Here is a 15,122-nt window from a genome sequence, read left to right as displayed (position 1 = left end):
AATACTGTCTATCTACTGTACTCTTCAATAGAACAATAATACTGTCTATCTACTGTACTCTTCAACAGAACAATAATACTGTCTATCTACTGTACTCTTCAATAGAACAATAATACTGTCTCTATCTACTGTACTCTTCAATAGAACAGCAATAATACTGTCTCTATCTACTGTACTCTTCAAAAGAACTATTATCATCCTGTCTATCTACTGTACTCTTCAATAGAACAATAATAATACTGTCTCTATCTACTGTACTCTTCGATATAACAATAATAATACTGTCTCTATCTACTGTACTCTTCGATATAACAATAATAATACTGTCTCTATCTACTGTACTCTTCAATAGAACAATAATACTGTCTCTATCTACTGTACTCTTCAATAGAACAATAATACTGTCTCTATCTACTGTACTCTTCAATAGAACAATAATACTGTCTATCTACTGTACTCTTCAATAGAACAATAATACTGTCTCTATCTACTGTACTCTTCAATAGAACAATAATAATACTGTCTATCTACTGTACTCTTCAATAGAACAATAATACTGTCTATATATACTGTACTCTTCAATAGAACTATTATCATCCTGTCTATCTACTGTACTCTTCAATAGAACAATAATACTGTCTATCTACTGTACTCTTCAATATAACAATAATACTGTCTCTATCTACTGTACTCTTCAATAGAACAATAATACTGTCTCTATCTACTGTACTCTTCAATAGAACAATAATACTGTCTATCTACTGTACTCTTCAATAGAACATAATACTGTCTCTATCCACTGTACTCTTCAATATAACAATAATAATACTGTCTCTATACACTGTACTCAGAAACTCAGAAATCTCCCACAAAATCACTTTAAATAAATGGTTTCTCATACAGGACAAGTAGTGTCAATATCAGGTCGCACACAAGGCCAATTCCAGAAATGATAACACAACCTTGTGTTCCTCTCACCAGGGATGAGCAATGCAGAAGTGAAGTCTGCAGTGAAGGAAGGTTACCGTATGAAGCGGCTGGAGAGCTGTCCTAAGATGCTCTACAACATCATGCGGGCATGCTGGAAGAAGAAACCACAGGACCGACCCACCTTTAAAGATCTGCATAATATCCTGGTAGGTTCTACACCAGCTTTAAACATCTACATAATGTCCTGGTAGGTTCTACACCACCTTTAAACATCTACATAATGTCCTGGTAGGTTCTACACCACCTTTAAACATCAGCAGAATGTCCTGGTAGGTTCTACACCACCTTTAAACATCTACATAATGTCCTGGTAGGTTCTACACAAGCTTTAAACATCAGCAGAATGTCCTGGTAGGTTCTACACCACCTTTAAACATCTACATAATGTCCTGGTAGGTTCTACACCACCTTTAAACATCTGCAGAATGTCCTGGTAGGTTCTACACAAGCTTTAAACATCTGCAGAATGTCCTGGTAGGTTCTACACAAGCTTTAAACATCAGCAGAATGTCCTGGTATAGGTTTCTACCATTCTGGAAGATTTTGTGACAGTAACACTGTGCAGAACTGTCACATGTAATTCATAACAAAGTGTAACGAACATATTGTAGGACACAGATGCACACACACCTTTCTCTCTCTCTCTCTCTCTCTCTCTCTCTCTCTCTCTCTCTCTCTCTCTCTCTCTCTCTCTCTCTCTCTCTCTCTCTCGCGTTCATATTTAAACTATTCAGTTTAGTGGAATTGTAATTTTTAACTTTTAAAAATCCTCCAGGCTTGATTATTGTAATTCACTTTACATAGACATTGAGCAGTCTGCACTCAGGCAAAAATGCTGCTGCCCTTCTCCTCATGGCCACCAAAAAGCAAGAACACATCACTCCGGTGTTAAAGTTATTGTATTGTATTTCAAACCCTACTCCCCAAGCAGGGCTCTGAGGTCCACTGACCAGTCACTCCTGGTGGTTCCCACAACGAACTTTAGATCCAGGAGCGACCGTGCCTTCTCTGCTGCAGCCCCTGTTCTCTGGAACTGCCTTCCTCTGGCAATTAACACATTAAACGCCCACGTGGTGTCAACTGGCCAATCTCTTTGATGTTTACGTGTGCCCAACGATGCGTTGACATGTTGTACAGTAAACTATACTGTACTGTAGCTACTGTACTTGGCTACTGCGGTGATGAAACAAACTCCATTTCCCAACATGCAGCGAAATCACGTCACCAGGACGTGCTGTCTGTCTCGTTGACTTCCTGTTTAGCGGCTGCACAAAAATGAAGTTTTCTCCGGATTCTTTTCCTTTTTTCTTTTTTTCTCAAAACGGCGTCCTCTTCTACCGGCCGTAACACAAACACTGTGGCATAGAATTGATAAAAAACGGTCCTGACTGAAAGAAAAGATTTTCGCGAAATAAACAGGACATGCTTGGATTACATTTACTCTGATTATTTTTCTCGCCAGTACTTCGAAGGTAAGTAAAATGGCGGGTTGCCATGGGCACCAGCAAATTAAATGTTGAATAATTCTGGGCACCCGATGTGTTAAGGGCCCAGTCTATTGATGTTTTTAAATCTCAACTCTTTTACTGCCACAGAATTTTACAAAAAGCTCAATCCACCGCCAGCTAAATTGAGAATTGTCGCTCATCTTTGAAGGCCTACTGGAGAAAATCTGTTTTGACTATAAAGACAACAATGATATGGCAACGAAGAATAGAATTTCTACTTTGTAACAGAAAAAGATTTCGAGTTTTTATCATGTTCTGTCCATTAGCTAGAAGCTGCAGAATATGGCCTAAAAACAGCTCTTTGAGAACATAAAGCTGAGAAAAATGCATTTTTGTAAAGAAGACATTTTCAGGCAGAAATCTCTCTTTAGCCTTTTATTGTTGGCTTCAGTAACATCACACCTATGATCAGTGGTTGTTTACAAACAAATTCCAAAAAATAAAAACAAGAAAAAGTGTTTTTTTACACACTTTTAGCGTGTAAGAGCAGTAAGAGCAGTGCAGAACATTGACACAGTGACATGAGATTCAGCCTGAATCCTGCTTCAGCTTTCAGGGTTCTCTTTATCTCACACTTTTTAGGTTGAAGTACAGTACAAATGATTGTCTAGTTTTACGGGGGTGGGCTGTAAGGTCGCAAGTGAATGACCTAGCTTTTCATTCAGCCTGCACAGGGCCTGGGGCTCCATTCTGTTTCACTACAGCCAGGCTCCCCCGGAAGGGCTCCACCGAGTCTGCTGAACTCTGCACCCCTACCACGTACACAAGCCTATGGTCGATCTGTAAATTATACAAATACATAATTACTATAAAATACATGAAAAATAGTACACCTCCAAGCTCACAACGCGTCACAGCAGAATGGGTGGAGGTTGGGGGCCTAATATTTTCATCAAAAGGCTGTTTTAGAAATTCTATAACATTCTATGCACTTCACTGCTTACCACACAAATATATATATAAACATATATATATAGTAATTATGGAGAGGGCACTTTTTACAGATGGATAAAAGGGCAGGGGCTCCAGCCCCCTTTGATGTCTATGTGAGCATGTGTCTGGTGCTAAGTCTGCTTTACAGAAAAAAGGTTTTTGTTCTTTACCTATCCTTGTCCTTGGACGACTACGATGTGGCAATGAAGAAGTAGGCTCATCATCGTCGACTCATCATCTAAAATCATAGCCAGGAAATTATCAAAAGGTTTATATGTAAACAAATCAATTTACAATTTTGACATTTAGCAAATGACTTACAATAAGTTCATATGTAATACATAAAATGCAGATATAGTAAATAGTTACCATGCATTTACTGTCACAGTGAAATGCCCTTTATACCCTGTATGTATAATATATAAAATGTCACAATGCAACATAGCTCTGTTTACACAAAGCTGTACTCCCTCCAACTGTATATATGTTCCCCATTTTCAACAGTTTTTATTTGTAACACTTGCTTTGGCAATGTAAACGTATGTTTTCTCATGCCAATAAAGCTCCTTTGAATTGAACTGAAAGGCTACATCATCATCATCAGAGATGTAGGCCTACTGATGATGATGATGATGATGACGACATAGCGAGGTGGGTGCGGGGCGTCCACCGTACGTGCATAGTACGTGCACGCGTGTGCACCGCACGTGCACCACACGTAAAAAGAAACCTCTCCCTCTCTCACACACACACACACGCATCGTACGCACGCACACACAAACTAAGCCAATAAATCCTAAATTCCCATCAAATAATCCTAGTAGCTGTGCAGTGCACCGTACACTACACGCGGTACGTGCACGCGCGTGATAGGAACTCCACGTGTGTCCTGTGTAGCGACAAAAACAAACGCATGCACGTGGATCCTAACTGCTTGGATCAAGTTACTGATCCGGTCCGGATACGGAAACATTTCTTGCATGTATGTGTACGTGTAAATAGCCGGATGCAGTAGGCGGGCTCTAGACCGGATCCCAATGTCGGAGTGGCAACACGTCGCAATGGAAAACCGTTACCCCATCTCACTGATAGAGACCAGGCTTCCACACGGATGCTCTGTTATCACACAGTATACAACTATACAGTATACAACTATACAATACATACATGCACTGGATTTAAGTCTTACCACTTTGGACAGTAGAATCATGGCCTCTGTTCTCCGAGGGGTCTCTACGCGGAAGCCATTCTTCATTGGCCAAATCGTCCAGTTCGTTTGTCTCTTCGCGGCGGTGGCGGCGGTACATGGTCTCTGCTGCTGCGGCGATGTGAGCCCCCGGGCGGGGGGAACCATCCTGCACGGGGGTCGAGCTCCGTCGGGATCGGTTTCCACAATATCAGGAGGCTATTGATCCACTTTTGGACCCCGGTTCTTCGCGACTGGCACCATCTTCAATCTTTTTATCTTCAATACCAACGGCTACAGTGGACTGGCACCATCTTCAATCTTTTTATCTTCAATACCAACGGCTACAGTGATCTTTTTCTCTTCTTCATCATCATCATCATCATCATCATCATCATCATCACGACCACCACCACCATTCATGGGCGCTGGTCCTGGGTCACCAACACAGGTAGGTTGTGTAATCCTAATTCTAACAAAGTTTATTTCTATCCGTGGATCTGCTGCTGCTGCTGCTCCTCGGCCAGGGGGGGTTGGGTCGCGCTTCGGCGGAATGATACCAGCAAGTTGAGGCTGAGTTGGCCTACTACTTGGCCTAATACATCTCAATATTCTAGTACTGCTAAATACTACTACCTACTACAATTACTATACTACTAATACTATAAAACAACTGATTTCCGACAAAATGATCGCTTTTACCAACGTGTCTCTCTCTCTCTCTCTCTACTAATAGTCTGATGCAAAAAACAATATAATCCCTCAAGGCTAGCAGCTAGGCAGGCGGAGCCAGGACAGTCTGTTTACTTTTTTTTTTATGACGCGGTTTCCGGCTGTCCTCAAAACGACCCGACGACCAATTATACATTGAAAAGTTGCGCAAGGACGTCTTTTATCATAATCCATAAAAAACATCAAACGAACGAACAGCCGTATTGGCGCGCCTCACTCTCTAGAATTGGGGCGAACAGGAACGTCCAAAGCAGTATAAGAGTTAAGACACATCTATTTTCTCTAGCTTTTAATGTTGCTTAAATATCTTCATATCTTTTGCTTGTTTTATAATGTTTTTATGCTGTCCTGTGATTGTTGTACAGGCCTGTTTTTCATTGATGCCTTCCATGTACAGCACTTTGGGCGATATTGTTGTAAATGTGATTTATAAATAAGTTTGATTTGATTTGATTTGATTTAACTTTTGGTTGGAGGTGTTACTGTTCAAATTTACTCTCAGAACAACTGCTAAATGTTGACATTTCTAACAACACATCAAAGTAAACTCTGGGAGGACATGGATGATTAATGACTGACTTTTGCCTCCAGGGAGAATATGAAGAGACCAGTGACACTTCTGATTCTGATTCCACAGCAGACCAGACAGGTGAGACTGCCAGGTTTTTATTAACCCATTTAGGGCTTACCTATAGTTGGGCCTAAATCAGAATTTAGCCTACAAAAACAAATATGTTGCAACATACTGTACATCAGGGGTGCCCAACCTTTTTTGACCCAAGGTCTACTTTGAAAATGTGCCACCTAGCTGAGGGCTACCAGCCCAAAATGTACCGTAACACCCATTCAATATACATGTAAAAAACAGAAAATATTAATAGATATTATAACATTGTACTCACTGTACTGTACTGTAATCATACTGTAGAGTAGGAATTGTAATTGAATGAAACGATTGCAACTTCTCACATTGGGCATACAGACAGCATGACCATTTATTGCACACTCTGCATATTATGCACTGACAACACACTCACACAAAACCTGTGGATTTATGTCAAGTCACTGATAGTTCTCTTTTTTATATAGTTTTTCTATTTTTTTTTTCTTTTTTTATAGTTTTTTTTATAGTTTTTTAATAGGTTTTTTTTTTTGTCCTTTATTCCATGTCAGTCTCTCTACCTTAGTGGGAAACCTGGCACTGGGAAGAGGAGGCTAGCTTGTCAAAGTCAGGGTTGTATGAGCTGGTTGCAAGTTTTAGGCAGGCCACAAGGTGCTCATCTGTCATTGTGGCTCTGTACTTTGACTTGATGAACTTCATGTGAGAAAAAGCAGACTCACACAGGTAGGTTGATCCAAATTCAAATGGGTCTGAGCGGTTTTGGAGCGAGGAATTTCCTCCGCTCCATTCCTCCGCTCCGCTCCGCTCCAAGCCGACCCTATTGGGGCCGCGCGCCGCATGTTTCCAACAAAACAGAGCCGTGCGCAGTAGCCTACTAGTGCAGTGAAGCCTTGTTGGCACCGCGGAGACGGAGAGGAGAACAGACAGAGAATTCCCTTTATCACGGTTTCACTCATCCACACACGTAGGCTATGTTTATAATACATATCCTACCTTGTGTCAGTTAAGTTATATATCACCAGCCAGTCAACGGATACGAATTCAAGTGAGACTGATTGAAAAACACACGCCACGACTCGCCTCCGTCTCTCGGTTGTGGTGATTAATCAATAACCAGCTGGATTTAATATTGCCCGTCTTATTAAAAAATACAATGCCTTAGATTAGATGGCGTCTTTTGTAACAGTGAACGCAGGTCTCCATCAAGCCGAGGCTCACGTAACGTTACCGCAGGCATTTGTGTTGGGAACACTTGTTGTGCAAAGCAAAGGAGAAAGTGTTTCGCATATGGTAGCAAAATCCTTTTTTTATTTTGGCTGGTGACTCTGATTGACGACCCTGAGCGGAGCGTGGAGCGAGAAATGCGAAAATCAACGTGAGCGACGGAGCGGCGGGGAGCGGAGCGGTGCGGTGGCCGACCAGAGCGATGAGCGAGCGGGACAAGAGCCCTCTGGAGCGCGGAGCGGCTCCACTCCGCTCACATGCTCTGCTACACGTTGAGTTGAGTTCAGTCAACATCATCCACTCGCTCGGAGTCGTTTCACTGAAACGCCCGATATATGTCCTCCCCCCCCCGAATTAATAAATGATTTATTTGAAATCATCTCGCGGTCCACTGGTAACCAGCCCGCGATCTACCGGTCGACCGCGATCGACTGGTTGGGCACCCCTGCTGTACATGTACTGTAAGCCCCTCCCATACACTAAAATGTGTACCCGGCCTTCAATAGAGACTTCTGAAGCTAGGGAAACGGTCAGCTGTGTGTCAGGAGAGTTGGAACCAAAGGCATGAACGACCAAAAACATAACAAAAGCAAAATCGAAATACAGGCACAAGATCAAAATCACAAGAACTAACAGAACAGAATCAGAGAAATACTCAACAGAAGAAGAGCCAAAATCTCAAATGAAAGCTATAATTTACAAACGGTTAAGGAACAAAGAGAACAGTGCAGTACACAGAATGAACACAGCATAGGCTGTGATGAATTAACAGAGATGGAAAGGAACCCCACATTAGCCTGAACAACCAAAACATGCAGCAGGTCCCACTAAGCAATTTGGGGGTTAAAACGCGTTCAAATTACGTCTTCGCCGTAACCGGACGTCTAGCTAGATCCGGTCTGTGACGAGTTTAAATTTTAAAGTTTTTTCAACGGCTATACATAGACTAGACATTGTATCACCGTCATTTGAACCGTTAGGTTCCGAACGGAACCCTTGTTTATTTAATACCATTTCGCCGTTAGCGGCCGCCGAAATTAGTGAAAATGATGGCAGCCAGCAGGGTTTAAAATCACTATTCCTTCGTTCTGAGCGCCGTATGTTACCTGAACCACCGCAGCTGATCGTATTTGTATAGCATTCTTGCACTGTTATTATTTGACACAGGGAATCGACGGGGTTCGAACTCGGGAACTTCTGTCAATGAAACATGTGCGCTACCGCTAGACCACGGCAACTGCTTGTAGCTTACATGTGTTCCAGCAGCCATTAGTAGTTGACATATCGCCTCCCGCCTTTCGTTTTAGGTCGGTGCATTTTGTTTGACAACACAAACTAACTTTATATTGATGGATAGCTATAAAACGATTTTATTTAATCATTATCGTATGGTGGGGGTGGGGATGTGGCCGGGGAGACATGCAGTCTTGTGTGTTTGTGTCTGTTGGTGTCAGAATGAATTATGTAACTCAATAGTCTGCTATAACAGAGAGCTCTTGTGGGTCATTATCTGAGTTTATTTTTTAAGTTTAGGCGACTGTCGAGCGCCGAGGCATTTAGTGCTGCGTTATTTAACACCCCTTTTAAAAGGACTAATAGACGTCTGACAGACGTTAATTAGCCAGGAAACTGCTCATGTGGATCCAAACTACAACTACGAGGTAGAACCGGGAGATCTAATTATTTCAAACTATACTGTTAGCATCCGATAATGAACAACTTGATAAAAATGTATTTAAAAAAAGATGGTCTAACACACGTTTGTCCTAAACGGTGATATATCGTTTAAATGGAAGCGTTCAGATGGCGGCTACAACTAAACTAGACTATATAGTGAAATTGGCTCTTAAAATTACTTTAGTCCAATATTTGAAAACCAGGTGTGCATATTAAAGCTGTTTTTTTAATCAACAAGTATGGAATAATGGATTAAATGTAATCAGCTACAATCGGTCTATAGACAGACTGACGATAGACGGTTCAAATGAGGGCTAACCATAGACCATAGGTCTAGATGACGGCTAGTGTTTACTGGGGTGTTTTATCATTTAAAATTAGCAATGTCTAAAAGGGCAAAGTAATGCTCTGGTGCTCTGGCCTATTAGTGGTTCCTTTAAAAGCTGAATCCAAGTTGTAGTTGCATTAAATGGTGGCGGCCTCATAAATTAAAGGTTAAAAGTATAATGATCATCCGTGGCCCAACAGGAGGTCAGAAGAATGTTATTCGCCCTACAGACTTCTTAAGTATAAGATGCCTGTTAAAAGGCAAAACGTACACATAAAATACAAGGCATTACAATTTGAAGTAACATTACATTTTACTTCAAATTTGTTTATTATACACTTTCAATGTTCCAAGTGGGATTTGAACCAGAGATTCAAGGTAAGTAACCATAAAAATATATACAGCGTTAGGGTTAGGTTTAGGCATAGTTTTACTGAGGTTAGAGTTAGGGTTAAGGTTAAGGTTAAGGATAGGGTTAGGTATCGTCAGACTAATGGGACAGATACAACCGGGAATGACGTCATCATAAAGAAATTCGCCCCATTCACATCCAGGTAATTGGATTTGGAAGAATCCATTCATGATTCTTTATCTAGTTTACGTTTTTGTTCAAAACAAAGGAACGCTTCATCCTGTATACAATTTAGTTAATTTATTTTTACAAAATAAAAAAAAAATATATATATATATATGCTCCTTTGTTTACTGTTTACGGTCACTGTTCCTGTGGCCGGCGAAAATAACGTGGCAGATTGAGATTCGGATGAATTTAATGAATTAATACATTTTCATGATGAAATACTGTGGGGTTAGTCCAAATATCACTGAAACCAATCTTACCCCAATTGGCCAAAGGGGGGCACTATATCATTTTGAAAGAAAATAAGATTGCAGGAAAATTCCAGAAACAATCGCTTACATTTACTCAGATTACTTTCACTCCGAGCCTCCAAAATATGCAAAAATAATTAAAATATTGTGGCACTCTGCTATTAAATTATTGTTTAATAAAAGGCACTCAGTGTGTCAAGTACATTAGATGGAACTTTTTTTTCTCGTAAACATGACTGGTCAATTATGTGTGGCTGCCATATAGTGTAGTGGTTAGTGCCTATGCCTAATATTACCCAGGGGGCAAAGGAAGGTGTGCTGCATTTGCCCCGACATACAAAGTTGTCCACCAGAAATATTATCTATGACCCAGTAGGATCACAACCTACTGTATATGGACAACCCGGTCAATTTGTACAACAAAGTCCAATATGGCCGCCTCAATATTAGCCCCTATTAGTTTTAATGGGGGGTGAATAGGGCAACATTTTAAACTGAGGGATATTTCCACGAAACTTCACAGGTTGATCAATGGTATTCATATGACCATTTTTTGTATTGCAAGTTTCCATGAAATCCAATATGGCCGCCACAATATGGCCGCCATAATGTAAGGACCCAGAAAATAGGTTTTGCCTCTAACTTCTGAACCAGATGAGCTAGAAACGCAAACTTGGTGTCTATTTCATGGTGTCTGACCATGGGAGACTCAATGGAATAGCTAATTTTATTATTGGGTGTGTCTGGACCTTTATTGTGCATATTTGCAAGATGGTGGACTCCCAAAATAGAGCTTTAACATAATTTCTACCATGATTGTTGACTGCTTTTGCAAATACAAGCAATATGAATCCATTTGCTAAGATTTATGGCACAGAAGGGACTTATACCTGTATTATTCTTGAGTTTGCATGTTGTCAAAATGGCTGTAAACGAGATATTATATTTCCTGTCCGATTCTACTGTATGTAGTTGTAGCAATGACTTCAGATAAAATCAGAGACCAAAACAATGTATCTTAGAAATTATTTTTTAATTTAAAAAAAATAAAAAAAGAGAGAGATTATCTCAATGAAATGAATGCAACTGCCTTTTTGGGTCTTTCACACATAGACATGCACATGCTTTCCAACAACTTCAGCTTCAGGGAAATTATAATGAACACATGATTAAAACAGGCTGCATTATAATGCAAATAATTGCTAGTCACTGTCATGTGTACCTATCCTGCTGCATCTTGTCTCCAGTCCTTGGCAACGACACCCCAAGTGGCATGCAATTCCCTTCTTCGCACATGAACAGTTTTTCTGGCAGCCTTTGATACAGCTACATGATATTGCCTTGTCCATTGATATAGGCCAGGCTGGCTCTGTAGATGGACAGGGGACTGCCTTCCCATCACTGAGAGACCATCCATATTCAGTGAAGCAAGGGATGTCTGGCTTTGCGATGTGTGCAGTTTTATCTATTATGGCTGCTAGAGCAGCTCTTTTCAGGTGCAGGCCAAAGGCATTTTCTGTAGGTGGCAGCAGCTTCAACAGGGTTGATCGGTTATTTAGGAACTTGTACACTCTCAGCTTTGCCAGGTCAAAGTCCTCCGAATGGTCAGCTTTTGATGCATATACAGCTATTGTGAGGTCGCTAGTCTGATTCTTGACATCCTCTGAGAGGGAATAAGAGGAATTTTCACCAAACTCCTGAAGTGCAGGGAGATCTAGACCCATGCTGGTCTTGAACCATGCCTTCTTTCCAGTGAAAAAGGGATAGCTGGTGGTATCTCTGCCACTCAGGCTGTGAATAAAGGGCAGGGCACGACACTGTGCGAGTCCAAGGGCTGAGACCATGTGATGGATAGGAAGATATGCATCCTGCTCTGTTCTCACCCACAGCTCTGGAAGGTCCTCACAATAGCTGTACTGTATATGCATCAAAAGCTGACCATTCGGAGGACTTTAACCTGGCAAAGCTGAGAGTGTACAAGTTCCTAAATAACCGATCAACCCTCTTGAAGCTGCTGCCACCTACAGAAAATGCCTTTGGCCTGCACCTGAAAAGAGCTGCTCTAGCAGCCATAATAGATAAAACTGCACAAATCGCGAAGCCAGACATCCCTTGCTTCACTGAATATGGATGGTCTCTCAGTGATGGGAAGGCAGTCCCCTGTCCATCTACAGAGCCAGCCTGGCCTATATCAATGGACAAGGCAATATCATGTAGCTGTATCAAAGGCTGCCAGAAAAACTGTTCATGTGCGAAGAAGGGAATTGCATGCCACTTGGGGTGTCGTTGCCAAGGACTGGAGACAAGATGCAGCAGGATAGGTACACATGACAGTGACTAGCAATTATTTGCATTATAATGCAGCCTGTTTTAATCATGTGTTCATTATAATTTCCCTGAAGCTGAAGTTGTTGGAAAGCATGTGCATTTCTATGTGTGAAAGACCCAAAAAGGCAGTTGCATTCATTTCATTGAGATAATCTCTCTCTTTTTTTCTTTTTTTTTTTATTAAAAAATAATTTCTAAGATACATTGTTTTGGTCTCTGATTTTATCTGAAGTCATTGCTACAACTACATACAGTAGAATCGGACAGGAAATATAATATCTCGTTTACAGCCATTTTGACAACATGCAAACTCAAGAATAATACAGGTATAAGTCCCTTCTGTGCCATAAATCTTAGCAAATGGATTCATATTGCTTGTATTTGCAAAAGCAGTCAACAATCATGGTAGAAATTATGTTAAAGCTCTATTTTGGGAGTCCACCATCTTGCAAATATGCACAATAAAGGTCCAGACACACCCAATAATAAAATTAGCTATTCCATTGAGTCTCCCATGGTCAGACACCATGAAATAGACACCAAGTTTGCGTTTCTAGCTCATCTGGTTCAGAAGTTAGAGGCAAAAACTATTTTCTGTGTCCTTACATTATGGCGGCCATATTGGATTTCATGGAAACTTGCAATACAAAAAATGTTCATATGTATACCATTGATCAACCTGTGAAGTTTCGTGGAAATATCCCTCAGTTTAAAATGTTGCCCTATTCACCCCCCTTTAAAACTAATAGGGGCTAATATTGAGGCGGCCATATTGGACTTTGTTGTACAAATTGAACGGGTTGTCCATATAGGTTGTGATCCTACTGGGTCATAGATAATATTTCTGGTGGACAACTTTGTATGTCGGGGCAAATGCAGGTTTCCTAAAAAAAGGCTGGTTTGCCCCCTGGGTATATGTACATATTATATTGAAATGTCTTTATTGGGAATAACCCCTTGAGATGAACCATCTCGTTTTCAAGGAGCTCCACACATTACAGAATATATACGAAGTACATATAGGTACATACATACAGTAACAACAAGAACATAACACCAGGGCTCCAGACTAACTTTTTTCACCTACGTCCCGGGACCGTCCCAAAATACAAATGTAACCATCCCCAAATGAATTTAATCCGTCCCAAAAAATATATATACAAAATAAATAATAATAATAATGTAGGTTTATTAGTATTACTATTATAATAATATGTATTGTTATTGTTGTTGTTGTTACTGGTGAAATTGGCTTGGCAATCCTTTCTATTTTTATACTTCATTTGTGGCTTCTAAAAATCTTACCTTGTTTGTGATGAAGTTGATTAGACGAACATAACGTCTTGTATTTGGGAATATAGGCTATAGGTTTATATATATCCAACGTTACTCTTTATGTGGCGCAGCAATATTTTCCAAGGAAAGGTGACAGGCATGGTAAGATTTATCTCAGCCACAGCTTGTAGATCGGCTCTTTTCTACTAGTTGTAACACAGATTGACAGTCTGTTCTCTGCCTCATTCTGTTGGTTAACCTCTTCAAATAGCGCAGCATTTTAGCAACTAGCCTATACGTTCTACCTGAAAAGGAAGATCAGCACTGCCTATGGTAACTTCTTAGACATTCTGTTTACATCAATATTTATTTTTTGTGTGTCTCATGCTGCGAGTTTGCACACCGTTTGACATTGATATGCGCTGTTTGCAAAAAACAAAAAATCCTCTACGTCCCGTCTGCGTCCCAGGGGAGATTAATTTGTCCCAAATATATATTTTTACGTCCCTTAGTCTCGAGCCCTGATAACACTACAATGTGGAAGGTTGTCAGTTCTAATGCCACCTGGGGTTGAGTTGATGAACACTCTGGATGTCCACGGTGTTTGCACATGTCAAACTCTTTGATGTTGACACGTTTGATAAGCGTTTGTATCAAACTGTAGCTTACTGTATGGGGCTGCCCCGACTGAAGAGAAGTCTGGTTTCCCTATAGAGGCCAGTGTTATGAAATTCACCAAAGTGTATTTATTTCTCATAATACTCCAGATCATGTTCATGTTTAAAACGAGACCTTCTCTACCGGCCGTTGTGCATGAACGTGTTTGTAATATTTCTGTTCTGAGTTAAAGAAAATGTGAGCACTTGAAAATTTCAGAAATACTTTTACCCCAAGCCTCCAAAATTATGAATAAAAGCAATAAAACTTGGCAATTAAATCATTGTTTAATCGAAGACACTCAGCCTACATAGAACTTTTTTTCTTAACAAACATGATTGACATAATACCTGTGGCTGTCTAGTGTAGTGGTTAAAGAAAATGCCTTGCGTGCAGAAGGTTGGTGGATCAAATCCCACCTGCGGTTGATATCAGCACAAGCATAAAACCATGACATTTGGTAGGGTTACAGTACAGTTTGGGTCCTAATCTGACACCAGAAGGCCGACTTACAGTACGCATGTAAAACACATTCTTCGATATATTTTTGGAACAAAATGCCTCAAATCCCGCATGCAGCGTCAGATTATCGTGAAAGGCCAAAGAACGCGTGGCACCCTTTTCACTTTGGCCTATTATAGTGCCAAAAAAACCTTCATGACCTGCCGGAGTCCTGTTCTCGGAAGAACACTCGGAAGAACGCTTCTAGTTTTTCTTTGATTTCTTTTCCCACTTTTATTGCCTTAAAGGAGCTATAGTCAACTTTTTCTTAAAAAACGAACGCTAACATAACATTTTTTCGAAAATATTTTAGAAAAAAAGTTAAGCTTC

At 40.5% G+C, this 15,122-nt stretch overlaps 1 protein-coding gene across 1 annotated transcript in view; it reads left to right on the top strand.

Annotated features, from left to right (window-relative positions):
- Nucleotides 1–15,122, top strand: part of LOC308286810 (tyrosine-protein kinase HCK-like) — a gene marked incomplete at both ends in the record, with an annotated part of 115,363 nt that overhangs the window by 17,370 nt on the left and 82,871 nt on the right. The window contains 2 exons of the mRNA XM_080727934.1: nt 982–1,136; nt 5,941–5,998. Of these exons, the coding sequence (XP_080584060.1) occupies nt 982–1,136; nt 5,941–5,998 (213 nt within the window). The remainder of the gene's footprint in view (nt 1–981; nt 1,137–5,940; nt 5,999–15,122) is intronic.

Source organism: Nannobrachium achirus (genome assembly GCF_963921795.1).
Source record: "Nannobrachium achirus genome assembly, chromosome: 6".
NCBI classification, from domain to species: Eukaryota; Metazoa; Chordata; class Actinopteri; order Myctophiformes; family Myctophidae; genus Nannobrachium; species Nannobrachium achirus.
Note: the sequence above shows the minus strand (reverse complement) of the source record. Positions and strands in the feature narration are given on the sequence as shown.